This window comes from Bos javanicus, chromosome 16, assembly GCF_032452875.1.
Source record: "Bos javanicus breed banteng chromosome 16, ARS-OSU_banteng_1.0, whole genome shotgun sequence".
NCBI lineage: Eukaryota > Metazoa > Chordata > Mammalia > Artiodactyla > Bovidae > Bos > Bos javanicus.
The window spans coordinates 46,271,169-46,297,568 of NC_083883.1; the positions used below are offsets into that span (position 1 = coordinate 46,271,169).

The window sequence follows — 26,400 nt, forward strand, 5'->3', positions numbered from 1 at the left end:
TTTACATGTACACCGTTTATTGTTTTTAAAAAAGACACCAGATTAAAATATTAATAACCATTAAAAACAGGGAAATCCACACAATGATAAACTTAGCTGATTCAAAATTTCCATTTGGATTAAATTTACCTTTCGAGTTATGATGAAGTTGCACTTAATTGTAAAATGATTCCATTCACACAGCATGTGTTGTTCATAAATTCTGACCTCTTATCCAACAAAACACAGCCTTTTGGTAACATTTATGTAAACATGGAAACCTGTAGTACACATTTTTATTACTGATTTCTACAGGCATCAATACAAAAAGTTACTAAACTTGAATGACAGTTTACAGTTGGGTGGAGCCCCTGTGGTGGGGAGAGGCCGGCACTGTTGAGCCTTCTCTGCTCATCCCCAGAAGCAGAAGCATCATGGTCATTTCTAAATATACCAGCTCAGCTATTTACCAAAACACCAAAACTATAACTGGTTTTATAGCTCTGCTTACAACAAGCACCAATTTTAAATTGAGCCTAAATGTGTAGTAAGGCAAAGAAACAGTTAACTGTCAAGAAAACAAACATCCAGAAAGAAATCTGAAAGAGGGCTTGGACTAAAAAAGTGCATACGCACATGCAGAATGGTCCTCTGACTGCTCCGTGTCATTTCTGATTTACACAAGTTAAAACGGTCATCAGCACAGAAGGCTGCAGTGATTCTATCCATGACAATATCCAGGCTGGTTCACTGTTTAAAATTTGATTTTTCACCAAGGGCAAAAATATCACACAACTTAACCAAAGCAATGAGGGCTTCAGAGATCATTTAACAATCAAGATGGAGCAGAACACGAGAGTTCTCTAAGCCTAAGATAGGAATATGGGCATGAAACGGCTTCAAGTGAGAACATTCTAGAAAAGTCACAGTCATCATTTCAAAGGGGTTCTGACAGTTAAAGAAAGAAGTGCCTTCTGGAAACTACAGCCAGCCCCTGTGATCGAGGTGGGAAGAATCGGGGAGGGTAGAGAACTCTGGATGCAGAACCCACGGGTACAGAGAGCTGGCGAACCTTCCTGTTATAGAAGGGACGTTGAGTGTCCATAGATTTTAGTATCTGCGGCGGTCCTATAACCAACTCCCTGCAGATACCAAGGGCCAACTCTTCTACTTTAGAAAGTAAATCTATGAGGGCTTGAGTCTCAGTATCATGGATAGAAAGGTCGATTCTCCTGATTATGATCATATGATTATAGTATTTTATAAAAAGCTATAAGAAAGGAAGAAGCATTTTCCTAAAAAACACAACAACAAAAGCAGAAAAGTAAGTTAGTTTGTTGCATGTTATTTAAATGAGAAAAGGTTACTGGGGTCTTCATTTTCTTCTATTCCCGGTTCTGACCTGCACGGGTGTGAATAAGACACCATTTCAGATTTGAGAAGGAATCATCAACTCTCTAAGAAGAGGGCTGACTTATCAAGTGAACAACTCATGTGCTACTCAGGAGAACGACTATAGCAGGCCCAGGAAGCCCTGATTTGTGGCAAACTGGGCACCCCCCTTGGCTAGGGCCCTCCCAGAGACCCCTCACCCCTACTTAAGGGCAACACTCACCTTTATTTAGGGGCAAAGAGAAGACAGTGGCCATGAGACCTCTTGCAGGGATGGAGAGACCTCCTTTTGCATAAATTGGTTGAAAAAGAGAAAGAGTGAATTGTTAGTTTTGATAGGACAACATTTAAACACACACATATAAGAACTTATATAACTTTAAAAATGTTTACAATCATTTTAAAATGTAAAAACAGATGAGTCAGAAGATGATTGAGCTAGAAGCCCTTTTGTTTTTAACATTACACATGCAAAAGCTAATTTACACCCTTCAAGGAATAAGCCCACAGTAAGCTGATCGATTTAAAAATATATATATTTATTTATTTTATTTATGGCTGTGTTGGGTCTTGGTTGCTGCATGGGCTCTTCTCCAGTCATGGTGAGTGGGGGCTACTCTCTAGCTGCGGCGCATGGGCTTCTCATTGTGGTGGCTTCTCTCGGTGCGCAGCACAGGCTCTAGGGCATGTGGACTTCAGGTGTTGTGGCTCCTGGCCTCTAGAGCACAGGCTCAATAGTTGTGGCACACAAGCTTAGTTGCTCCACAGCATATGGGATCTTCGTGGATCAGGGATCAAACCCATGTCTCCTGCACTGGCAGGTGAATTCTTCACCATTGAGCCACCAGGGAAGCCCAAGCTGATCTATGTTTAAGAGAAGACTTCCAGGATTTCAGTGGAAGGCAGAAAATCAAAAGGAAAAGCATCTATAAGAATGAACGTCAAAGTTCAACCCTAAAAACCAGGAATTTCCAGGATACCAACGAGCTATATGTTTTCATACTGGTAAATGCTGGAGTGGCCTGTGTTGTGAGAACTCTGGAATGTTGGCACTTAACTGTGGAGGCACATGTCACCATGTGAAGACCAGGCAAGGGCAACGTGCTTATGGAGACTGTCGGGAAAGGTACGTGACCTCTAGTAGGGACTTCTTCAAGTCTCTACTGTGGGGCAGGAGATGATTCAATGTAACAACAGAACAAAACCAATGAGGCTAATGTTTGGGCTTTTTCTTGCTATACTCCTAATTACAATTTATTTGGGGTGACACCTGCAATGAAGTGTACACATACCTTTTTAGAGGCCATCCAGTCTCATTAGAGGACAGCTAATAAACTAGAAGAGTCTATTCGCCAGTTTAAACACATTGGGAAAAAGGAGGAGTGAAAGAGTCTATATACAATGTCTGCTTCAGGAAAAAGATGTCTGCTAAAAAATCAAGAAGGGAAAGCCTTAACATTCAATGACAGCTTCTTGGTCCCTTAAGCTGCAAGGGTTCACAGAGAATCACAGGGAGGAGGAGCAGCCCTACAGGTCTGGAGAGGCAGTGCAGGTCCTTCTTCAGAGTCACTCGGCTGCTGCTTCTATTGGATCCGGACCATGGTGTCTACAGTATCACCAGCTGAGTCTCTGCGTCCGCAGGTGACACAGCCCTCCCAAGGAGAACAAGAGTAGGTAGGTTAGTTGATGTCAAGTCATCTGCAAAGTTCTAAAGTCAGTAAAATGCCGGCCTAGCAACCTATGTCTAATTCCCCCACATAATTTATTTAATAAGACTATCTATTATTTATTTATACTATATTTAACTATTTATTTAATTTAACTAATTTATTTAACTATATTTATTTAATAAGACGATTATACTTCATTCTTCATTATTAGAAGGTAAATGATGGTAATCATTTAAATACTTTTGCTTGAATTGTTCTGGGGCTCATTCTTCATATACTCTACCCACAGAAATCCTACCTCTGGCATGAATCCAACATATTGAGTTTGAACTCTTCTCAAATGTGCATGTGTACTTGACATGCAAATCTTATACTCTCCTCTCCAGTCAAGCATGGATCAAACCACGTGTGTTTATTCCTAATTGACCCATAACATTCCAACTGGTGGAAGAAAAAACCACTTGGAGCCAAAAAGACCTGTATTTAAAATCCGATGAACTGTGTGAACTTACACAGCTGTGTCTCAGTTTATGCAGGGGGCTTGGCTCCTGAGGCTGTGAAAATCTATGGATGCTCATGTCCTTACATAAAATGACGTAGTCCAGTCAGCACTAGAGGGTTCCACATCCTTACCGGGACTGAAATTTGATCCGTGATATACAAGGCCTCACTTTGTTGCTATTGGTAAAGTTGGGGTAATAACACCTCCCACAGAGGAAGTTGTGAGAAGTAAGGTTTCCAGTGGAATAATGCAATGCATGGTGGGCCTTCTGTATCTGCATGCTCCACATCCACAGATTCGACCAACCACAGATCCAAAACATTTGGGGGTAAAAATTCCAGAAAGTTCTAAAAGGCACAACTTGAATTTGCCATGCACTGGCAACTATTTACATAGCATGCACGTTGAATTTACAAGTATAAACAGCATTTACAGTGGATTAGGTATTATAAGTAATCTGAAGATGATTTAGGATGTATGGGAGGATTACATAGTGACGTAAAGTGAAAGTGTTGGTCACTCAGTTGTGTCTGACTCTCTGTGACCCCAGGAACTACAGCCCACCAGGCTCCTCTGTCCATGGACTTCTCCAGGCAAGAATACTGGAGTGGATCTTCTCTAGGGGATCTTCCTGACCCAGAGATTGAACCCAGATCTCCTGCACTGCAGGGGGATTCTTTACTGTCTGAACCCCTAGGGAAGCCTCAAGAGGATGTGCACAGGTTACATGCACATATTATGCTGTTTCACATGAGGGGCTTGAACATTCGTGGATTTTGGAAGCCGCTGGAGTCCTGAAACCAATCCCCTGCCGAAGCCAAGGGACAAGGATACAGCTAGAGCCCAGAACACTGCCCAGCACAAAGCCATCAGCACATGACAGCTGTCATTGCTGTGCTTACCTGGGTGTCTATTTCCTGAGGGATCGTCTGGCGCTGAATCCAAGAATGCACGTTGGCTATCTCCTCCCTTTGCCCTGGAGAAAACTGTGGCTGCTGCCATCTCATGCTTTCCAGCTTCTCTACGTCTTCTTTCAGTACAATTTCTTTAACCCTGAAAACAAGGGGACAAACAAAAGCTTCACAGTCCTAAATAAGGCACAGGGTTCTTATCTTGTCATCCAAGACCAACACTTCATTTTGGTTTGAACATACTTCAAATCTCTCATTAAAGTATGACTTCATATCTCACATTGAAAAAACACAAACTGACTCATTTGTCACGTTGGTAAAGCTAGACCTCTTCTTCTTGATGGAAAGCACCTGCATAGAGTTTTAATGAGTCATATGGAAGAAACAGGTTTCCTTTAGGTCTTCTCTTCTTTTAGAATGAGAAAAAAAAGCCCAGACTCTAAAAATAGTTCATGTACCTGTGAGCCATCTTGGAAAGCCCTGCCTCTCTTTGTTTTCACCTTATGACATATAACATTTGTATCCACTTCCACCACAACCATTGTTTTAAGAAATCACTCACCATTTGACTTCAAATCAATGAATTTGAAAATACATATCTCTGAGGATATGTATAAAAATGTTAAAATCACTTTGTATTAAAAAACACAAGAAACCCCAGAACACTTATATAAAGGGGGGTCTTCCAACGGGCTTCTTACCTCCCAGGCACCTGATGCATCATTAGAATGCGGCCAGGTGTCTGCTTTATCATTCTCCAGATGGACTCTTCAGCTAACTTAGGAAATGGTTCTTTTTTCTGTACGTCCTGAGATTGCTGCCCATCTTGAGAGATTTCTGAAGAATCATCACTAGGAGCAGAGTTTATACTGCTGTCACTGCTTCCTATCAAAAGTCAACAACAACAAAGAAAGCCAAATTAGGAAATACCCGTCAGAGGCTGATCTGCCAAGCTGATCCTCAGTCTTCACAGACCTGGGAGACTAGCTGGTAGTGTCCTTCACCACCCAGCCCAGCGTCATCCCAGGTCACCTCGGCCTTCCCGTTCCTCCATCTTTCCAAGATCTCCTTCTCAGTCTTCCTGAACTATCCGCTCCTCAAGGTCATACTGCCTTTCTCATCATCACCCATAACTGCTGCATCTCAGCTCCACTTTCTCCTTTGCTTGTTCAATTGTTCCAACTACAAATCTGGAACAGAGCTTTAGTCATTCTGCTTAGAGCCCAAAGCCTATCACTCAGTAACACTCTGCCATACCTGACTCTTTTTCCCTTTAATTTCCCACAATATCAAAATGTCAACTCTGATAAAGCTACTTATTAATTCCATTCTTATCTGAATCCAAGTTGCCAAAAGATAGAGCAAGTCACACGGAACAGGGTACATTGGTTCTGCAGTAAATTCATCATCACCCAAGGACCATCAGAAAGCCTGTAATCCTGGTACAGTTCTCTGGTCAGTGCACTGTTTCGAGCAGGATTATCTTCTGATCCCTATTTCCTTCCTCAGTCTCACTTATAAGGAAAGAAAAGGAAGCCATGAGAAATGAAATTCATTACCCTGATGCCAAACACAGATTTACTCATATGTGCATTCTCTCTTCATTGCCCTCCTATTAAAACAGAGAAGCCACCCATCCATGCCAAGGCCCATCCCTTTACAGCTGCTATGGAGCCTCATAGATCATTCCTTTCCTGTCCTGCATCTAATTCTTCCGGGTCCTTCTCATTTACTTCGGAACAATTAAAACAAAACAAAGTACCTAATTTTTTAAAAATAAGTGTATGGATAAATATAAAAGACATTTTTCCTCATTAGAAAAAATCTCTTTGAAAGGTAATTAAAGCCAAAAACAGCAACATTTTTACTGTAGGACTTGTAATACATGTTGAAATAAAATGTATGACACATTTTACTTAGCACAAAAGACAAGTGGACGAAATGGAAGTACTCTGTTTTAAAGTTCTAAGACAAAAAGTGAAAGAACAGTGTAAACTGTGATAAGTAGAAGACATATGTATAAATCCTACAGCAATGACTAAAATAATTTTTTTAAAGGAAAAAAAAAAAAAGAATAGCCGAGAAGTCAACAATGGAGAGAAAATGGAACTTTAGGGCTTCCCTGGTGGCTGAGACGGTAAAGAATCCGCCTGTAATGCATGAGACCCAGGTTTTTTCCCTCAGTTGGGAAAACCCCCGGAGAGGGAACGGCTACCCACTCCAGCATTCTTGCTTGGAGAACTCCATGGACAGAGGAGCCTGGAGGGCTACAGTCCACGGGGTCACAAAGAGCTGGTGTGACTGAGTGACTAACACTTTCATGTTCCTTCTATACTCATTTTAGAGAGTTTTTTAAATCACAGATATTGAATCTTGTCAAATGCTTTTACTACATCTATTGAGATGATTTTTATCCTTCATCCTGTTAGCTACATTATTTCACCCTGATTGATCTATAGATGCTGAAACATCTTTCCTTCCCTGGAATAAATCCCACTTGGTCATAATGTGGTGGTGGTGGTGGTTCAGTCACTAAGTCGTGTCCGACTCTTGTGATCCCATGGACTGTATAGCCTGCCAGGCTCCTCTGTCCATGGGATTCTCCAGGCAAGAATACTGGAGTGATCATAATAAATGATCCTTTAAATGTATTTGCTAATATATGGCTCAGCTGGTAAAGAATCTGCCTGCAATGCAGGAGACCTGGGTTAGATCCCTGGGTTGGGAAGATCCCCTGGAGAAGGAAAAGGCTACCCACTCCAGTATTCTGGTCTGGAGAATTCCATGTATGTCCATGGGGTCACAAAGAGTCAGACATGACTGAGCGACTTTCACACTTGAGGATTAATGTTCATCAGAGATAACTGGCCTATAATTTTCTTTGTGTATGTGTGCTGTCCTTGTCTGGTTTTGGCATCAGGTAATGACAACCTTGTAAAATGAGCTGGAAAATGTTTCCCCCTCTTCAATTATTTGGAAGAGTTTGAAAAGTAGAGGTATTAAACCTTCTTTGAATGTTTGGCATAGAATTCACCTGAGAAGTTGTCTGGCCCTTTACTTCTGTTTTTTGCAACATCTTCAATGATTGTTTTATTCTCTTTACTAGTGATTGGTTTACTTGACTGGTCTGATGGTAGTGGGTTACCATCTCTTCATGATTTAGTCCTAGCAGGTTATGTGATTCTAAGAATTTCTCCATTTCTTCTAGGCTGTCCAGGTAATTGGCATATAGCTGTTCATAGTATTCTCATCTAATCCTTTGTATTTCTGTAGTATCACTGCATTTCTCCTCTTTCACTTCTGGTTTTATTTATCAGAGCTTTGTCCTTTTTTTCTTCTTAGTAAGCCTAGCTAAAGGTTTGTCAATTTTATCTCAATTTCATTTCTTCCCTCTCTGATCTTTATGCCCTTCCTCCTAATGACTTTGGGCTTCATCTAGTCTTCTTTTTCTAGTTCTTTTGGGTGTAAAGTTAGACTGTTTGATATTTTTCTTGTTTCCCGAGGTAGGCTTGGATTGCTATAAACCGTCCTCTTAGTACTGTTTTTCCTGCATCCCATAGGTTTTGATATGTTATATTTTCACTTGTCTTCAGGTAATTTTTAATGTCTCCTTTGATTTCTTGACTCAATAGTTGTTCAGTAACATGTTGTTTGTGCTCAAGTCACTCAGTTATGTCTGACTCTTTGCAATGGACTGCAGACCTCCAGGCTCATCTGTCCATGGGATTCTCCAGGCAAGAACACTGGAGTGGGCTGCCATTTCCTCCTCCAGGGGATCTTCGGACCCAGGGATCAAACCTGTGTCTGCCAGCATCTCCTGCATTGCAGGCAGATTCTTTACCTACTGAGCCACCTCAGTCTCCACATATTTGTGAGTTTTTCAGCTGTCTTCTCATAGTTAATTCCTACTTTCATACCACTGTAATTGGGGGAAAAAGGCAGGATATGATTTCCATCTTCTTTAATGCCTTGTGACTTGAACTATCCCTGAGAAAGTTCTATATGGACTTGAGAAGAATGTGTATTCTACTGCATTTGAGTTGACCACATACATCCATCAATACATCCTTGCTGTCTGGATGATCTATTCATTGATGTAAGTGGAGTTTTAAAGTCCCCCTGGTAGCTCAAATGGTAAAGAATATGCCTGAAATGCATGAAACCCAGGTTCGATCCCTGGGTCAGGAAGATCCCTTGGAAAAGGAAATGGCTACCCACTCCAGTAATCTTGCCTGGAGAATCCCATGGACAGAGGAGCCTGGTGGGCTACAGTCCATGGGGTTGCAAAGAGTGCTCCTATGCTAGGTGCATAAGTATTAATAAATGTTATGTCTTCCTGATGACTCATCCCCTTTATCATTATATAACGTCCATCTTTGTCTCTCATCACCTTTTTTTGAAGTCTACTTTGTCTGATACAAGTATGGCCACACAACTCTCTTTTGGGTGCCATCTGCTTGGAGGACCATTTTCCATCCTTTCTTTTGCGTCTGTTTTTCTGTTGAGCTGGGACAGGTCTCTTGGAGGCAGCATATAGTTGAGTCTTGCTTTGTAGTACTCCAACCACGCTGTGTCTTTTGATTGACAAATTCATTTACCCATATGGTGATTATTGGCAAATGGGGATTTAGTACGGCCTATTAATCTTTTGTTTTCTGCGTGCTCTCTTCCCCCATTGTTTCTTTTTCCTTGTGTTTCTGTCTGACATTTTGGTTTGGTGGTTTTCTATAATGTTTTTCTCCATTTCCTCTCTTTTTTTTTTTTGGTTTCAGATTTCTGCTCTGGATTTTTGTGGTTACCATGAGGTTTTCATAAAATACCTCATAAATAAAATAGCCCTTTGTATGCTGATAGCATCTCATCTTCACTTACCTATATGGGTCTGTCCTTTTCCTCTTCCCCTTTCATGGGGGAAGTTGTCTTAAATGATCCCCTTTGATGTTATGAGTCTGTTACCCAACTGAAGTAGCTTTAGTTGTTTTTACTGCTTTCCTTCCTTTTAACTTTTATGCTCTAACAATGTGTCTAAAAATCTATTCTGACTGAGTTGGGATTTTCTGATTCTATTTATACCTCACTCAAGGTTTTGTGTACTTTGGCCTTTTCGTTTCAGGCAGAAGAGCTTCTTTGAACATTTCTTGTAAGGCAGGTCTAGCGGTGATAAACTTCCTCAACTCTTGTTTGTCTGGGAAAGTATTTCTCTTTCATATCTGAAGGACAGCTTTGCTGGATAGTCTTAGCTGACAGTTCTTATATTTCAGTATTTTGAGAATGTCATTCCACTTCCTCTTGGCCTACAGAGTTCCTGTTGAGAAAACTGCTGACAGCCAAATGGGTGTTCCTTTGTAAGTTATTATCCTTTGCCCATTAGTTGCCTTTAAAATTCTTTGCCATTGACTTTTGACAGTTTTAATATAATGTGTCTTGGAAAAGAAAGTATTTTTTCATTGAAGTAATTAGGTATTCTCTTAGCTTCATGGACTTTTATTAATACATTCAGTTCCTCTCCCATGTTTGGGAAGTCCCAGCTATTATTTCTTTATATTCTCTATTTATCATTAATTTTTGCCATTTTAATTGCAACGTACCTTGGTGTGGTTCTCTTTAGGTAGATTCTGTTTGGGACTCTTTTCTTCCTGGACTTGTATATGTTTCCTTTCCCAGTAACCTGGGACGAGGTTAAAATGGGCTATTTTCAGCTATTACGTCCTCAAGTATATTCTGTAATCCTTTTTCTCTCCTTTTTTCCTCTGTAACCTCTATAATGTGAATATTAGTATTCCTGGGAGATGTCTCAGATGTCTCAGACTGTCCTTACATCTTTTTATTCTGTTTTCTATTCAGCTTCAGTGATTACTACTACTCTGTCGTCCACCTCACTGGCCTAGTCCCCCTGTATCATTTAGTTTACTATTGATTCCTTCTGGTGTTATTTTTCATTTCAGTTATTGTATTCTTCATCTTTGTTTGGTTGTTCTTTATATTTTCTAATTCTTTGTTAAAAACTTTGAATTTTTCTGTTTATCCATTCTTCTTCCAGTTCTCTGACCATCTTTATAGTCATTATCTTGAACTTTTTCCTGGGTAGATTGATTATCTCCATTTCACTTAGCTCTTCTGGGGTTTAAATCTTGTTCCTTTGCTTGGAGCATGTTTCTATGTTGCCTCATTTTGCCGAAATTGCTGTTTTCATGTCTATGTATCTGGAAGGTTGATTACGTTTCCTGATCTTGGAGAAGTCGCCTTTTGTAGGAGATGTCCTGGTGTCTCAGAAGCACACTCCCCTCTGGTGACGAGAGCTGTATGCTTGCTCTAGGACTGACCCATAGGTGAGCTGCTGGGATCCTTCTGTTGTGGAAGGCTAGCTACCATGGGTGGTCTGGTAGGCTTGTTTATCCCCCCGTCTGGTTGGTTCCTAGGCCTTGTCTTTTGCCAAGGCTGCAAGGACCACAAGGCACCTGGACAGCACCAAGGGGCTGAGATGGGTGCCCTGGGGTGAGTGCTGATTCACTGGTGGGTGGAGTCAGTGTCCGGGAGATCCTGCCAGCCTGCTGGCAGGCAGAGATGTGTCCTGGAGTCTGGCTGTAGGACCCAGGGGTCCCAGAGCTAATGTCATACTGCCAGTGGGTGGGGCTGGTACCTGACACAGCTGGCTGCAGGGTCCAGGGTATCCTGAAGCTTGTGCTGGCCTGCTGGTGGACAGGGCCAGGGCCTAGCTGGTCCTAATGTTGGTGCTGGCCTGCTCACATGAGACCTAGGTCCACAGGCTGCAGGACTGCCTCTCTCCTGCACTGGTGCTTGTCTGCTGGTGGGTGAGGCTGGGCCTGCAGCTAGAGCAGGCTTGCTGGTGGCTGAGGCAGGAGATTCTGGGTCTGGTGCCTGCTGCTGGTGGGAGAAGCTGGATCCCAGGGTCTCTGTGTGTAGGGTCCTGGGTGTCCCAGGTCTAGTACCTGCACACGGGTGTGTGGGGCCTGGCCCTTGGCCCCTTGGTGGGCAGTCATGTCCAGGGAAAGGTGTGAACTTAGGGGTCTTAAGGCAGCCTGTCTGCTCTTGGGTGGGGCTGTGTCCCTGCTCAGTTAGTTGCTTGGCCTGAAATGTCCCAGCACTGGTGCCTAAGGCCAGTGGATATGGGTGAGGCTGGGTTTGGAGGCCAATATGCTAGAAGGAAGATTCCAAAATGGCACTAGCCAGCAAGGGAGTCCATGTGGTAGAATGAGTGCCCCCAAGTGGCTGCCACCAGTGCTTATATCCTTGAGGGTGAGCTCCCATTAACTGGCTCCTGCCTCTGGGGAGCTTCCTGGTGGCTCAGATTGTACAGAATCTGCCAACAATGCAGGGAATCCGGGTTTGATCCCTGGGTCAGGAAGATCCCCTAGAGAAGGGACTGGCTTCCTAGGGGACTCTCCAACTTCAGCCTGTGGGTCTGATCCAGGCTCCTTCCAGATTATTGCTTCTGCCCTGGGTCCTATAGTATGTGAGAGTCTGTGTGCACCTTTTAAGAGTGGGGTCTCTCTTTCCCACACCCCTCTGACAAAGTCAAACATTCTGAGAGCTCATCTTCCTGGAGAAGGATGCCCAGGCTGTGGGGATCAACATGGGGATCAGACCCCATGCTCATTGGGGACAGCCTTGCAATTGCAATTACTCTTTCATTCATGAGTCACCCACTGAGGAATATGGGTCTTGACTATACTGTGACTCCCACCACCTACCAGTCTCATGGTTCCTTCTTTATATCATTAGTTGTAGAAGATCTTTATTTTTTTGAAAAAAAATTTTTTTGGCTGCACTAGGCCTTCACTGCTGCCTGCGGGCTTTCTCTAGTTGTTGACAATGGGGGCTACTCTCTGGTTGTGGTGCACAGGCTTCTCATTGCAGAGGCTTCTCTTGTTGCAGAGCTCAGGCTCTAAGAGCGTGTGGGCTCAGTAGTAGCAGCTCGTGGGCTTTAGAGCATGGGCTCAGTAGCCGTGGCTTCCAGACTCAGCTGCCCCTCAGCGTGTGGAATCTTCCTGGACCAGGGATTGAACCTGTGTCCCATACATTGGCAGGTGGATTGATTCTTCACCACTAGACCACCAGCGATGTCCAATAGAAGATGTAGATTCTGATCTTTTTTATTGATAGGTGTTCTGGAAACAGCTGCAATTTTAGTTTGCCTGTGGAAGGAGGTGAGCTCACCTCATACATAAAAAGTAACTTAAAATGGACCACAGACTTAGCTATAAAAGCTTAACCTGTAGAATTTCCAAGAGAAAACAGTAGGCCATCTTAGTGACTTCAAATCAGGCATGAATGTCTTTAAAAAGACACAAGAAGCACAACCTATAAAAGAAAATGTTGATGAACTGAACCTCATCAAAACATTTGCTCTTCAAAATGAAGATAAAGATAAAAAACTGAACAAAGAGACAAGCCACACACAGGGAAGAAAAACGAGTGTTTGATAATAGACTTGTATCCAGAATACACACAGAAATCTTACTACTCAATAAAAAAAACTAACAAGCCCCCCACAAATGGGCAACAGATATGAACACATCTGGATGGCAAATAAGTAGACAAGAAGACAGCCAACACCATGAATCAATAGTCAAATGCAAACTAAAACCACAGTGAGTTTTTCAGTGCACATCTACGTGAATGGCTAAAATTTAAATGATGGACAATGTCCGGTGTTGGCCCGGACATGTTGTAAACTGGAGTTTTTATATGTGGCTGACAGTGATGCAAACAGTATAGCCACTTTGGAAAACAGTCTGCAGTTTCTTATAAAGTTAACTATAAACTTACCATGTGACCTAGCAATTTCATTCCTAGGTATTTAACCAAGAAAAATGACAACATATGTCTACAAAAAGACTCACACTTACATGTTCACAGCAGTGTTCTTCTTAATAGCCCCAAACTGGAAACAACTGAATAAACCATCAACTGGTGAATGGCTATTCATACAATGCAATTCCACTTGGCAATAAAAAGGAGCAAATTACTGATATGCACAATATGAATGAATCTCAGCAGCTCTCTGCTAACTCAAGAGAACCCTGACACAAAAGACTGCATGCTGGATGATTCAATCTATGTGAAATTACAGAAAGAGCAGCGTTAAAGTGACAGAAAGTGGATCAGTGCCTGCCAAGAGCCAGAGGATCAGGGACGGACTCTGACTGCAGTGAATCAAAGAACGTTTCCAGGTGGTGGAAACATTCTGTATGGTGACTGTGGTGGTGGTTACACTGCTGTAAATCCTTGTCAGAATTCTTATTTTGTACCCCTAAATGCAGTGAATTTATTGTATATAAATATACCCCAATACAGTTTACAAAAAGAAAAAAAAATATTTTACTTTCATACCAGGGCCAACACCTGAAAGCCCATTAAACAGTAACCTCCTAACCATGGGGTATGAAGAATATGTCATTTTGAGCTACTATCTGATGCTGCAGAGCCCGTTCCTGGTGGAGACACTGAGTGCAGTGATGCTATGGATGGTTTCTTGGTAGTAAAACCATCTATCTTAGTCCCACTGCTGCCATGGAGACCCTGCTAGAAAGTAAGAACACAAGGAAAGAGACTGAACATCTCAAGCATCATATTATAGAATAACTGGCAGATCTTCAACTTCACATGTTAAACAGAAAAAAAAAAAGTACGTATCAATACATAACTGAGAAGTAAAACATTTTCAGCCTGTCCCCAAGAACCTGGTCAAAGTTCCTTTGCATATAATGTTAAAGATACGGCTTGTGTGTGTGTGTATATATGTATATACACACACACAAGTGAAGTGAAGTGACTCAGTCGTGTCTGAGTCTTTGTGACCCCATGGGCGGTAGCCTAGCAGGCTCTTCCATCCATGGGATTTTCCAGGCAAGAATACTGGAGTGGGTTGCCATTTTCTTCTCCAGGAGATCTTCCCGACCCAGGGATTGAACCCGGGTCTCCCGCGTTATAAGCAGATGCTTTACTGTCTGAGCCACCAGAGAAGGGATCTAGTTCACTGATCCAGGATGGAACCCAGACCTCCGGTACCAGAAGCACGGAACCTTAGCCTCTTGACCACCAGGGAGGTTCACTACTGCTTTCTGAGCACGTTCCAGGGCTTCTGTGGTGTCTCAGATAGTAAAGAATCTGCCTGCAATGCAGAAGACCCGGGTTCAATCCCTGGCTCGGGAAGATCCCTGATTCTTGATCTAGATCATCAGATTCTGAACATTTGTTAAAAGTGGTTATACCAAAAAAAAAAAAAAAAAAAAGGTTATACCTTGAAGTGAGGACTGAAGAAAACCTTAGTGAAAATACTTACGTTTGTCTTGGATCCTATATCTAAATATAGGAAAGTCTTGCCCCAGAGTTTAAACTGACAAATCTGAGAAGGCCTTTTTACATAAAGAGATGAAAAGTTAAAGGAAAGTGACAAATTTTTTCATATAAAATTTATATGTATCAGTATAAAACTATAAACTGCCTACTTTACTGATAAATAATGACAGAGAGGAGCTCTCCCCATACAGACCTGCTATCCCACAATTATGTCTGAAAAAGTGAAACTGTTCAATTTATGTCTTGTCAGTATGGCTTGCTCCTAATCTAAATAGTCCCTAACCCCAGTGGTAAGAGAACACATATTTTCTAGGTAATGAACATTTAAGTTTAATGCCTAGATATCAAATTTTAAAGCAGAGGGGAAATCCAGTTCACAAATAAAGTTTGAAAGATAGCACTTGGGGGAAAACCTAGCAAAGTATGTAAGAATTCAGGACATAGAAAATCCTTTCACTGCAGCTTTTTAAATGGAGTCAGGAGGGAATACCGTGTGTTTCTGTAGAACAAAGTCTTAACCTCAGCTGTAATGAAGGTTACCCTCAGCTGTAATGCAGACCAGGTCATTCATCTTGAGCTTCAGCACAAAAACTTTAATTTTAATAAGAGGATGCACAGTTACTTTCTCGTTCGTGTGTTGGAAGTTAGCATCACTTACACACACGGTTTCTGGGGATGCACAGGATCGGGGCCTGTCCTCCTGCAGGAGGTCAAGCTGGAGTATGGAGCTGCTCCCTGAGTTAATGAGGGGGTGTCCTTCATTCCGTGTGTCCCACTTCTCCTCTCTGCTCCTTGGGTTGACGGTTGAAGATGGTGGGCCCGGGTTTGGAGCCACTGCTGATACTGAAGAGAGTATTTCAGAAGAGGGTGCTGCTCCCAAGAAGGCATATGGGGAGAATGACAGTGACGGGAGGGGAGAGAGAGAGGGGTCATGTAGGAAGATGTTCACAAAAGTGTAGAAGTAAGCAGAAGGCAGAGCTGGGAAACACTGCAGGCTGCTAGGCAAAGGTGGCTCAGGCAGCCTTGGCAGTACAGTTATCGAAGCTTCGTGTTCTCTGCCAAGGGAGGTCGTGGCTGGGAGGGGAAGAGCTGGGATGAGGCCAGGGGCTGGGCTGGGAACCATCACTGTGGCTGGGAGCGAGGGGCCAGAGGCATGGGGACCGGAGGCGGAGGAGGGGCACCAGGGCTGTCCATCCTGGTGGGGACAGAAGTGATCCTTGGCGCTGCTGCCATCCAACCACACAAGAGGCTTCTTACGCTTGTGTTTCCCCTTTTTGCAACCAGCTGATCGTGTCAGCCTGGAAGCAGAACCTCCTGCAGGATAAAGAGGGAGACCAGTTACAGAAAACTAACCCAGAACAGAAGGACTCCATTGACAGGTAGTTGTAAGCACATTACAAGGAATAAACATTGGTCAATAATAACCATGTCCACTACAGGAATGACAGAAAGTAGACCTAGAAAGATGGATGAGATCCTGGATACAAGCTGTTGCTATAAAGTAAACCCCATTTCAGCATCTCTCGGCCATTTTCTTACAAGCCAACATCCTACACTTCATTCTACATCTTCCAGGACTCATGTATGATTCCTAAACTTGATAACTCTGTTGCTAAATGGAATATATATATATATTTATTTAATTTATTTGTAATCAGAGGATAATTGCTTTACAATGTTGCATTGGTATCTGCTGTACAACAATGCAAATCAGCCATATGTATATCCCCTCCTTCTTGAACCCCCTCCCACACTCCCACCGCACCCCTCTAGGCTGTTGCAGAGCACTGGGCTGAGCCCCCTGTGCTATCCGGCAGCTTCCCACTAGCTGTCTGTTTCACACCTGGTGGTGTATATGCTTCAGTGCTACCCTCTCTCCCTCCCTCCCTCCGTCCCACGTCCACAAGTCTGTATGTATTCATCTGCACTGCTGCCCTGCAAATATGTTCATCAGTACCATTTTCCTAGGTTTATATGGAATATATTTTTTTAAATTTAACTACCTTGAACATACAAGTATTTAGCTTTGCTTCTGCTTTCCTGCTGAAGATAGGAGCTATAGGGTGATGACAGAATCTTCTCCAGGAATTTATCTACATAGCTCTGCTCTTCCTTCTGTGTGTGGGCTGACAGCACAGCCTTTGTGAGCCCTGAGTGTTTAAACGCTTCTGCGGCCAGCGGAGCTGGGTGTGTGCTGAGAGTCCAGGGCTCACAGGCCAGCGGTACATGCTCTGCTGGAGTCAATTCCGCTGAAGTGGAAGAAGACAGATTTAATTTTAACTCCAACTGGTTATTTTGCATTTATTTACTTTCACTAATTTAACTGCCTTTCAATAAATTTTTACAATCATTACAATGGCTGGAACATAAAACCTCCATCAATTCAGCAGGTACATTTTTATTTTTCAGCCTTGTTTTACACTCTTTGCATACTTATATATACATTTTGGGTTCCCCTTGTGGCTCAGCTGGTAAAGAATCTGCCTGCTATGTGGGAGACTTGGGTTTGATCCCTGTATTGGAAAGAACCCCTGAAGAAGGGAATGACTACCCACTCCAATATTCTGGCCTGGAGAATTCCATGGACTGTACAGTCCATGGGGTCACAAAAAGTTGGACACGACTGAGTGACTCTCACTTACTTACTTACATACATTTTAGAGTTGTAATGCTCAATGTGCACACATTTATTTAGATCCCGCTTTCATTGTAAATATTTTTTATCTCCATGAATTCTTTGAAAAATTGTTATCTCTGGATTAATCTTTTAATATGTAATATAAATATGTGGTTTAAAAATTAACATGTGTTAGACATTTAGTAGCTTCTCCCCAACCTTGTGTAACACCTGCCTAGTTCTCATTTATTCTCCCCACAGAAAACCTTTTATTTGCTTATTTATCTACTTTCTTTAAGCATCTGTAAATAAGTACAGATATAGACTCTTATCCCTCTTCCTCATTTTTACCCAAAAGGCATATAATCTTGTACACTAAGCTGCAGTGTGTTTTTTCATTTAACAATATCCCTTTTATCAGTACATCATGTAGGATTCCACTTTACGTGCATGCATGCCACATGCTGTTGCTTCAGTTGTGTCTGACTTTTTGGGACCCCATGGACTGTGGCCGGCCAGCCTCCTCTGTCCAGAGGATTCCCAGTCAAGAATACTGGAGTGGACTGCCATATCCTTCTCCAGGGATCTTCCCAACCCAGGGATCAAACGCATGTCTCCTGCACTGGCAGGTGGACGCTTTACTGATGAGCCACAGGGATGCCCATAACCACCTGTAGACAAATGCTGGGTTGCTTCTAAACATTACTTCTTCCAGGTACAAGAGATTTTACAGCAGACTCTGGTGGCCCTCCCAGCCTCCATTCCCCCTCTCCTCTGCTATGTGGTACTGAGGTGTGGGTAGGCTTGGTCCCACTACACTTCCAGAAATGGGCTCTGACTAGTCTAAGTCAACACACTGGACAGAGGGCTACGATGGACGAGCAGGGACTGGACTGACCTTCCCACCTGAAATAACTAGGAAGGCACAACATATGTGAAACAATAATTTCTGAGACACAAAACATCCTACGGGATTGGAAACAAGGTGAACCTCAGGCCTGCCTAGCTACTGCCTTGAGAGTGAGGAACAAGGTGGGCTCCCTGAGGGCAGAGACAGAGCTGAGAGAATGGGGAGGTCACAGTGGCTGGAGTTCAGGAAGATGAGTGGAGGGGACAGCCACACGAGAGGCCTCCAGACAGCTGTAGGGAACCCCCAAGTCCTCAGCAGTTCATTCATGGGAGGAAAAAAATCACCTGAAAGGATCAGACTGAAGCTCACAGCAGGTGGAGAACAGGGCTCCGTCCCGTCAGCCAGACTAGAAGATCTCATAACCCATATGCACTGGGTAGAACACTCTTAGGGGTCTTGCCTCAGTAGCAGAGAAGAACTAGACCTCCCTGCACCGCTCTGTTCCTGTCTAAGCAATTTTAAAAGCAAAGCCTGAGAAGATCCATCTGTTTCCATGAGGCTAAACTGGGCCCCAGAATAAAGCTCAACAATGTTAATAGGAATATTCAGCACCCATTCACAGTATCTGCTATCCTGTCAAAGGCTACTTGGCATGCGAAGAAGCAGGAACATACAGCCCACAAAAAAGAGAAAAATTAACCATGCAAAATCAACCCTGGGCTGGGAGAGAATTAGAACTGGAAGATAGAACATTAACAGTTATAATGTATTTCATACAGTCACAGGGAAGATATTTTAAATATGCTATATAAAGACATGGAAGATATTACAAAGACTCAAATAGAACTTCTAGAAATGAAAACTATAATATGTGAGATGGAAAAGCTACTGACTGGAAATAATGACAGATTTTACAATAGAAAACACTAGTGAACCTGAAGACACAGCAATAGAGACTGTCCCCAAATGAAACAAAGACCTAAAAAATGAAAAAGTTTAAATGAACAGAGCATCAGTGGACTGTGACACAACTTCAAGCAGCCTATATACATGTAACTTGAGTCCCAGAAAGAGGGGAAACAGAAAAAATATTTTAAAAATAAGGGAAGAAGTTTTTTCAGTTTGATGGAAACAATAAACCTACAAATCCAAGAAGCCGAATAAACTCCAAGTATAAAAAACATGAAGAACACTACATCCTGGAACGTCAAAATCAGACCATCGAAATTAGTGATGAGTAGAAAAGCTTACGTTCAGCCAGAAGCTGCACATATATGCAAACAATACAGATGACAGAAGACTTCCTGTCAGAAACGATGCAAATGAGGACTCAGTAGAGCAGCATCTTTAAGGTACTGAAAGATAAACAGTCACCCTAGAATTCTCCGATCTGTTAAAATGTGTTTAAAACATGAACGTGAAATAAAGACACTTTCAGATGTACAAAAATGTGAAGGATTCATCACTGGTAGACCTGTACTACAAGAGACATAAAAGGAATGCCTTAGGCAGAAGAAGGATGATACCAGATAAATCTACATAAAGGAATGAGAAACACTGAGAGATGAATAAAGGGATAAACACTTTAAAAGATAATAATTACACAAAATAATAACAACATAGGGTGGGATTTCTAACACATGTAGAAACATATGCCAACAGACAAAGACCAAGGTGGGTAAATGGAAGTATAGTATTTTAAGTTTTTTATACATGAAGTGGTATAATATCTCTAGAAGACAGACTGTGAAAAATTAAATGCATACACCATAAACTCTAAAGCAACTACTAAAATAAACACCACTTTAAATACCAAGACATACATAGGTTAAAAGTAAAAGGTTAGAAAACAATATCAGATTATAAAAAAAAAAAGCTAGAGTGAATATATTAATATAGACAAAGTATACTTTAGAGGAAAGAAAATACAAGAGATAAAGAAGACATTTCACAATGATAAAAGAATCAATTAATCAAAAGGACAAAACAATTCTAAACAAGACCCTGATGCTGGGAAAGATTGAGGGCAGGAAGAGAAGGGGGTGACAGAGGATGAGATGGTTGAATGGCATCACTGACTCAATGGACATGAGTTTGAGCAAACTCTGGGAGATGGTGGAGGACAGGGAAGCCTGGCGTGCAGCAGCCCATGGGGTCGCAAAGAGTCAGACACAGCTTAGCGACTGAACAACAACAACACGCACAAATTAAGACAATTTCAAAATGCACAAAGCAAAGACCAATCAAACAGCAATGAGAAATAGACAAACCCACAATTATGGCCAGAGGCTTCAACACCCCTTCTGAAGTACAACAAGTATTCAGAAAATCAGTGGACAGAGAATAACTGAACAAACTATCAACCAACCTGACCTAGTTTATACACTGATAGAATATTCAACCCAACAGAGGCAAAATAAACATCCTTTTCAAGTGAATACAGAACATTTACCAAGATAGACCATATTGTAGACCATAAAACTAGTCTCAATAAATTTAAGAGTTCAAGTTTTGTATTTTCTCTGATCACAATGGGATTAAATTAGAAATCAATAAAGAAGTATGGAATATCTCTAAATGCTTCCTAATATATGATGATACATATGAAAATATAAAATATTTCAAAGAAAATATTAAAAGGAATATTAGGCAGCATTTGAACATGATGAAAATGAAACAAAATACATCAAAATGTGTGAAATGCAGCTGAGAGTAAAAGGAAAGTTTACACTCAAATCCACTAAGGAAGAAAACTGTCTGAAATTAATGACTTCAGCTTCCATCTTAAGAAACTCAAAAACCAAGAGTAAGGTAAAACAAAAATAAGCAGGAATTGCCCTGGTTGTCCAGTGGTTAAGACTCTGCACACCCAACGCCAGAGGTCTGGGTCAATCCCTGGTCAGGGAATTACAGAATTGATATTATTTTTTCCTTAAATGTTTGCTCAAACTCACTAGTGAAGCCATTTGGGCTTGGAGTTTTCTTGTTGGAGAAGTTTTTTATCAACAAATTCAGTTTTTTAAATAGATATGAGGCTATTCAGGCTTTCTACCTCTTGAGTGACTTTAGTGTGTATCTCTCAAACAATTGGTCAATTTTGTCTAAGTTGTCAAGTTTATTGGGAAAACTTGTTTATAATGTTCAGTTGTTATTCTTTTGATATCTAGTGATGGTAGGATCTCTAGGGATGTTTCCTCTATCATTTCTGAAATTGATAACTTATATCTTCCCTTTTTTTTCCTGATCAGGCTTACCAGAGTTTGATCAATTTCATTGCTCTTTGCAAAGAACCAGCTTAAAAATTTATTATTTTTCTCTATTATTTTTCTGTTTTCTACTTAAAAGATTTTTACTCTGATCTTTATTTCCTTTCTTCTGCTTCATTTTTTAAAATTTGGCTGCACTGGGTGTCCCAACACATCATCAGAATATGGTGTAAACCCAAGGAATATGGGCTTCCCAGAAAGCAAAAGACAGATGCAGCTTAAGACATTTGGGCTTTGATTCTGCTTTCTCTCCTTAGAATAAAGAGGTGGACCTGCAGATGCTAAGACTGGTGTAAGATCAGGAGAAATAATTATCAGTAAATACTGATTATTCCTTAAATGAAAACATACAGATTTCAATATGAATTCTTTCAAAGTAGTATTAACATAAGACCAAAATATACAAAGTCTAGTGGTGCAGTCAAAAAAAGAGGTTTCTGTATCAGGTAAGACCCCACCTTGCATGGACTGATTGTGTCACTGACTGCTCCGTACCCACGTGGGTATCTGAAGTATTAAGAACACATACACTAAAAGATATGCATCTGCTCTCATCCTGAGGGACTAGTTCAATTCCAATAAAAGTCTACCTGTGACTAATTAGAAATAATAGAAAAATATATAGAAATAAACTAATCTCACAATAGCTGTGTCTTTCTCTGGTCTTTTCCCACCATCCACAGTCCACTTGTCAATATAATGCTCTCCGTCTCAAAGGGTGGCATGAGGATTAAGAGAATTAATTTATATGAAGAACTAAGGACAGGGGATGGTATACAGTAACAGCTCAGCACATGTTCACTTATATTCCACTGAAGACTAGGAAAGATAAGTTAGACACAATCTGAAACCTGACTGAACATGTTTATCACCATTTCCTTACCTACCAAATCCTTATGAAGAATGCAAAAGTCAAAAGGGCAGGTGAGAGCAAAACAGAATAAAAATCAGAATAATTTACTAAGTCACTATGTTAAAGGAAGAGAGCTTCAAACATACACTCCTCATTTACAAGACCAATACAAAAATTTGAGTGTGTTTATATGTATAATCCACCTAGTCACCGATGCAGTCCAAATTCAAAATGAACACACTCTTTCAAGGTCAGCAACAAAGTGACCCAAGGCAGTCTCAACAATAATTGCATTAATAATGGTGAAGACTAATTGATGGCTTACTACTAGAGACCAGGTACCATCCTAGGAACTTCACACGTGTCAGAAGAGTTGACTGGCCAATGACATAACTAGCAGATACAGTCCAAAATATACTGACCATTATAAACGTGATGATATTTCCAAAAACACTTTACCTGAAAAAAAAAATCCATCTTAAACATCTTTACTAAGTAAATGGTATTAAAGACTTGTTCTTACAATGGTTGTATTTAACGTTGAATGTATTCTGAAGTAAAGGCTACCATGGTACCTGAGTCTGGTGGTGGGATGTCGACAAGGACACTGCTGGAGCTGCCCTGGCTTGTGTCCAGGCTCAGAGTCACTGTGCTCAGGGTCCACGGAGCTCCTCCTTCAGCGTCTGTGGACTGCCCATTAGTGGCCATTTCTGATGCAGGTACAGCTGGGATCTGAAAAACAGCTGGTGATGTCATAGTGAAAAGAAAAATTCCCAACAGGAAATTCATATTAAAAACCTGAAGAGTTTACATTTATACCCGATAAGTTAAAATCTACTGGTCATGTAGAGGCAATATGAAACTAGGATTGTTTGTGATTGCAATGAAATAATTAAAGGCAAAAGATGAAAGAAAATCAGGGCTTCCCTGGTGGCTCAGTGGTTAAGAATTGACCTACCAATGCAGGGGACACGGGTTCGATCCCTGGTCTGGGAAGATCCCACATGCCGCAGAACAACTAAGCCCGTGAGCCACAACTACTGAGCCTGCAAGCCCTAGAGCCCATGAGCTGCAGGTACTGAAGCCCACGTGCCTGGAGCCTGCACTCCGCAACAAGAGAAGCCACCACAATGAGAGCCCAAGCGCTGCAACAGAGAAGCCCCTGCTCGCCGCGACTAGAGAACGCCCACGAGCGCAAGGAAGAACCAGTGCAGCCTGAAGTAATAAGACAAATAAATTATTTAAAATGCTTAAAAAAAAAAAAAAGATGAAAAACAAACAGAGAGGGGTGGCTCTCTTGATCTAACTATAGAAGACACCCCTCTCACCTCGCAGTGCCTGGATGTCATCTGCTCTGTGGCTTTGTCTGTCCTCTTCTGAGGATGAGGAAGTTGTATTTGTAGAGGAGATACACTTCCTCTTCAAAGCTGGGATGTGGTAGCTCTTCAGGTACCTGCATATTAATAATTCGGCCATGTATTCCTACCTGCCCCCAACGTGGGCACCTCTCACCTCTCTGCTTTTCTTATGCCATTTCTGTTTGGGATATTTCACTGTCTTCTTTGGGTGAAGTCTTCCCTGACCATCTGGGCCCCCATCAAGGGATTCTTATATATTCCCTTCTATGGTCTTGCATTGATTTTCACAACTTAATTCTTATGAGCACAGGTCTTGTCTTCTCAACTATATTCAAAGAAGGGAAGCATCTTCTAACTTTCTGGATCCCCTGAACTGTTCAATTTATTATGAATTGTAGGTGGCATGTATCTACTGATCTATAGTGAAATATCAAGACAATAGCTGGTGAAAAATCAAGACAACAGCTCTTAAAAACGATATAAAGGCTCCATAGTGACAACACACACTTCTGGAAAAACTAACACATTATCAAAACTTGTGTCTCATACCTGATAACACTATCAATACAGTTTATCTGCTGATAGGATGGGCTATGCTGAACCTTTCTCAAATCCTCACAGGACTCAGTATACATGCTATTATTTTTCACTGTCTGTAAGGAAGAAGAGGTCTTCTGCTCATCTGAAATAGAATGAAAGGATGTTCAATTAAAAATATATTCTTGAGAACATGTACTTATTTAGCAAAATTAAATCATGATATTTTAGGATAGATATACGGTACTTTAGAATAGACATGATCAATATTATATAGCTATTAAAAATGAGCTCAGATCTAAATGAGCAGATATAGAAAGATATCACACAGAACAATTACATGAACAACTGCATTTTTACCTTTTAAAAAAGGAGTGAAATAAATGTTTCAGGCAAAGATTATCAAGGAACAAACAGGTGAAAGGTGAAAGGCTGATGGGGACTTTTACAATGTTACCACCTCTACAACTGATGGATCCTGGTATCACTAAGCAGGGGGTGACAGACACAGTGCGTTCTTATGTGTGGTGACAGAAAGTGCGTGGCACTGCCTGTGCTGAATTGGTATCCAAGAGAACATTCTATGATGACAGAATGGTATTTTATCTATACTGTCCAACCTGGTAGCCAGTAACACCACATCCAGCAACCAAGCACTTGAAGTGTGGCTACAACAAAAGAGGAACTACATATTACGTTTTATTTATTTGTAACTTATTTGTATTTAAATTGCAAAATGTGGCTGCTGCTGCTGCTAAGTCGCTTCAGTCGAGTCCGACTCTGTGCGACCCCATACATGGCAGCCCACCAGGCTCCCCCGTCCCTGGGATTCTCCAGGCAAGAACACTGGAGTGGGTTGCCATTTCCTTCTCCAGTGCATGAAAGTGAAAAGTGAAAGTGAAGTCGCTCAGTCGTGTCTGACTCTTAGTGGCCCCAGAGACGAAAGCCTACCAGGCTCCTCCGTCCATGGGATTTCCCAGGCAAGAGTACTGGAGTGGGGTGCCAGTGGTTACCAAATCGGATAGCAGAGGTATATAGAGAGAAAAAAGACCACAGGCTGGAGCACTGAAGAACTTTCTGTAGAGAAGACACAGCCAGTAGAGGAGTCTTATCCAACCACTGATTTATTCTCTGTATCTATGAGCTTTTTTTTTTTTTAGATTCCACATATAAGTGAAACCATATGCCGTGTGTCTTTCTCTGACTTATTTCACACAGCACAGTTCTCCTAAAGTCCTTTTGCTGTCACAAGGGAAGAATTTCATTCTTTTTATGGCCAAATAGTACTCCATTCTCTATATACACCAGTTGCTTTATCCATTCATCCATGGATGCACACTTAGGTTGTTTCAATGTCTTGGTTATTGGGAATAATTCTGCAATGAACATAGTGAAGCATATATCTTTTCAAATTAGTGTTTTCATTTTCCTCAGATAAATACTCAAAAATGAGACTGCTGGATTATGTGGTAGTTTCATTTTTAATTTTTTGAGGAACCGCCATACTTTCTTCCACAGTGGCTGCACCAGTTTACATTCCCATCAATAGTATAAAAGGGTTCCCTTTCCTCCAGGTCCTCACCAACACTTGCTATCTCTTGTCCTTTTGATGGCCATTCTGATGGGTGTGAGGTGACATTTCATTGTGGTTTCGATATGCTGTGGTCTCCAACTATAGCTGTGGATTTGTTTATTTCTCCTTGAAGTTTTTATCAATTTTTGCTTCATATTACATATTTTGAAGCCCTGGCGTTAGGTGCATCAACAGGCTTGTTTTATGTTCTCAGAGAATCAACTTCCTAGTCTTTATGCAATATTGCTCTGAAAGCCTCGTTCTAAAGGCGACTGTGTCTGACCTTAGTACAGTGCTTTCCAGTTTTCTCTGGACTCCTGTTAGCATGGCATATCTTTTCTAACTTTTTACTTTTATCCTATGTTTTTAATATTCAAAATGGGTTTTGTTGACAATATACAGGTGCATCTTGCTTTTCCATCCAATTTGACAATTTGTCTTTTCACTGGTATACTGAGATCATTCACATTTGATGTGATCAATGCTGCTGGATTAAAATGTACCCCCCTTTAAAAAATTTTAATTGGAGGATAATTATAATATTGTGATGGTTTTTGCCATACCTCTTG

At 41.4% G+C, this 26,400-nt stretch overlaps 1 protein-coding gene and 1 long non-coding RNA gene across 2 annotated transcripts in view; both read right to left on the bottom strand.

Annotated features, from left to right (window-relative positions):
• On the bottom strand, nucleotides 1-4,439 carry LOC133227848 (uncharacterized). The gene is made up of 3 exons (XR_009729974.1): nucleotides 2,664-4,439; nucleotides 1,595-1,657; nucleotides 1-1,381 (listed from the first exon to the last, which is right to left on the bottom strand). It is a non-coding gene; the product is annotated as an uncharacterized LOC133227848 (long non-coding RNA).
• Nucleotides 4,440-15,091: 10,652 nt separating this feature from the next.
• PER3 (period circadian regulator 3) overlaps nucleotides 15,092-26,400 on the bottom strand; it is a 54,082-nt gene continuing 42,773 nt past the window's right edge. The window contains 5 exon segments of the mRNA XM_061382865.1: nucleotides 15,092-16,091; nucleotides 16,781-17,026; nucleotides 22,939-23,106; nucleotides 23,692-23,816; nucleotides 24,271-24,403. Coding sequence (XP_061238849.1) covers nucleotides 15,298-16,091; nucleotides 16,781-17,026; nucleotides 22,939-23,106; nucleotides 23,692-23,816; nucleotides 24,271-24,403 — 1,466 coding nt within the window. The 3' untranslated portion in view covers nucleotides 15,092-15,297.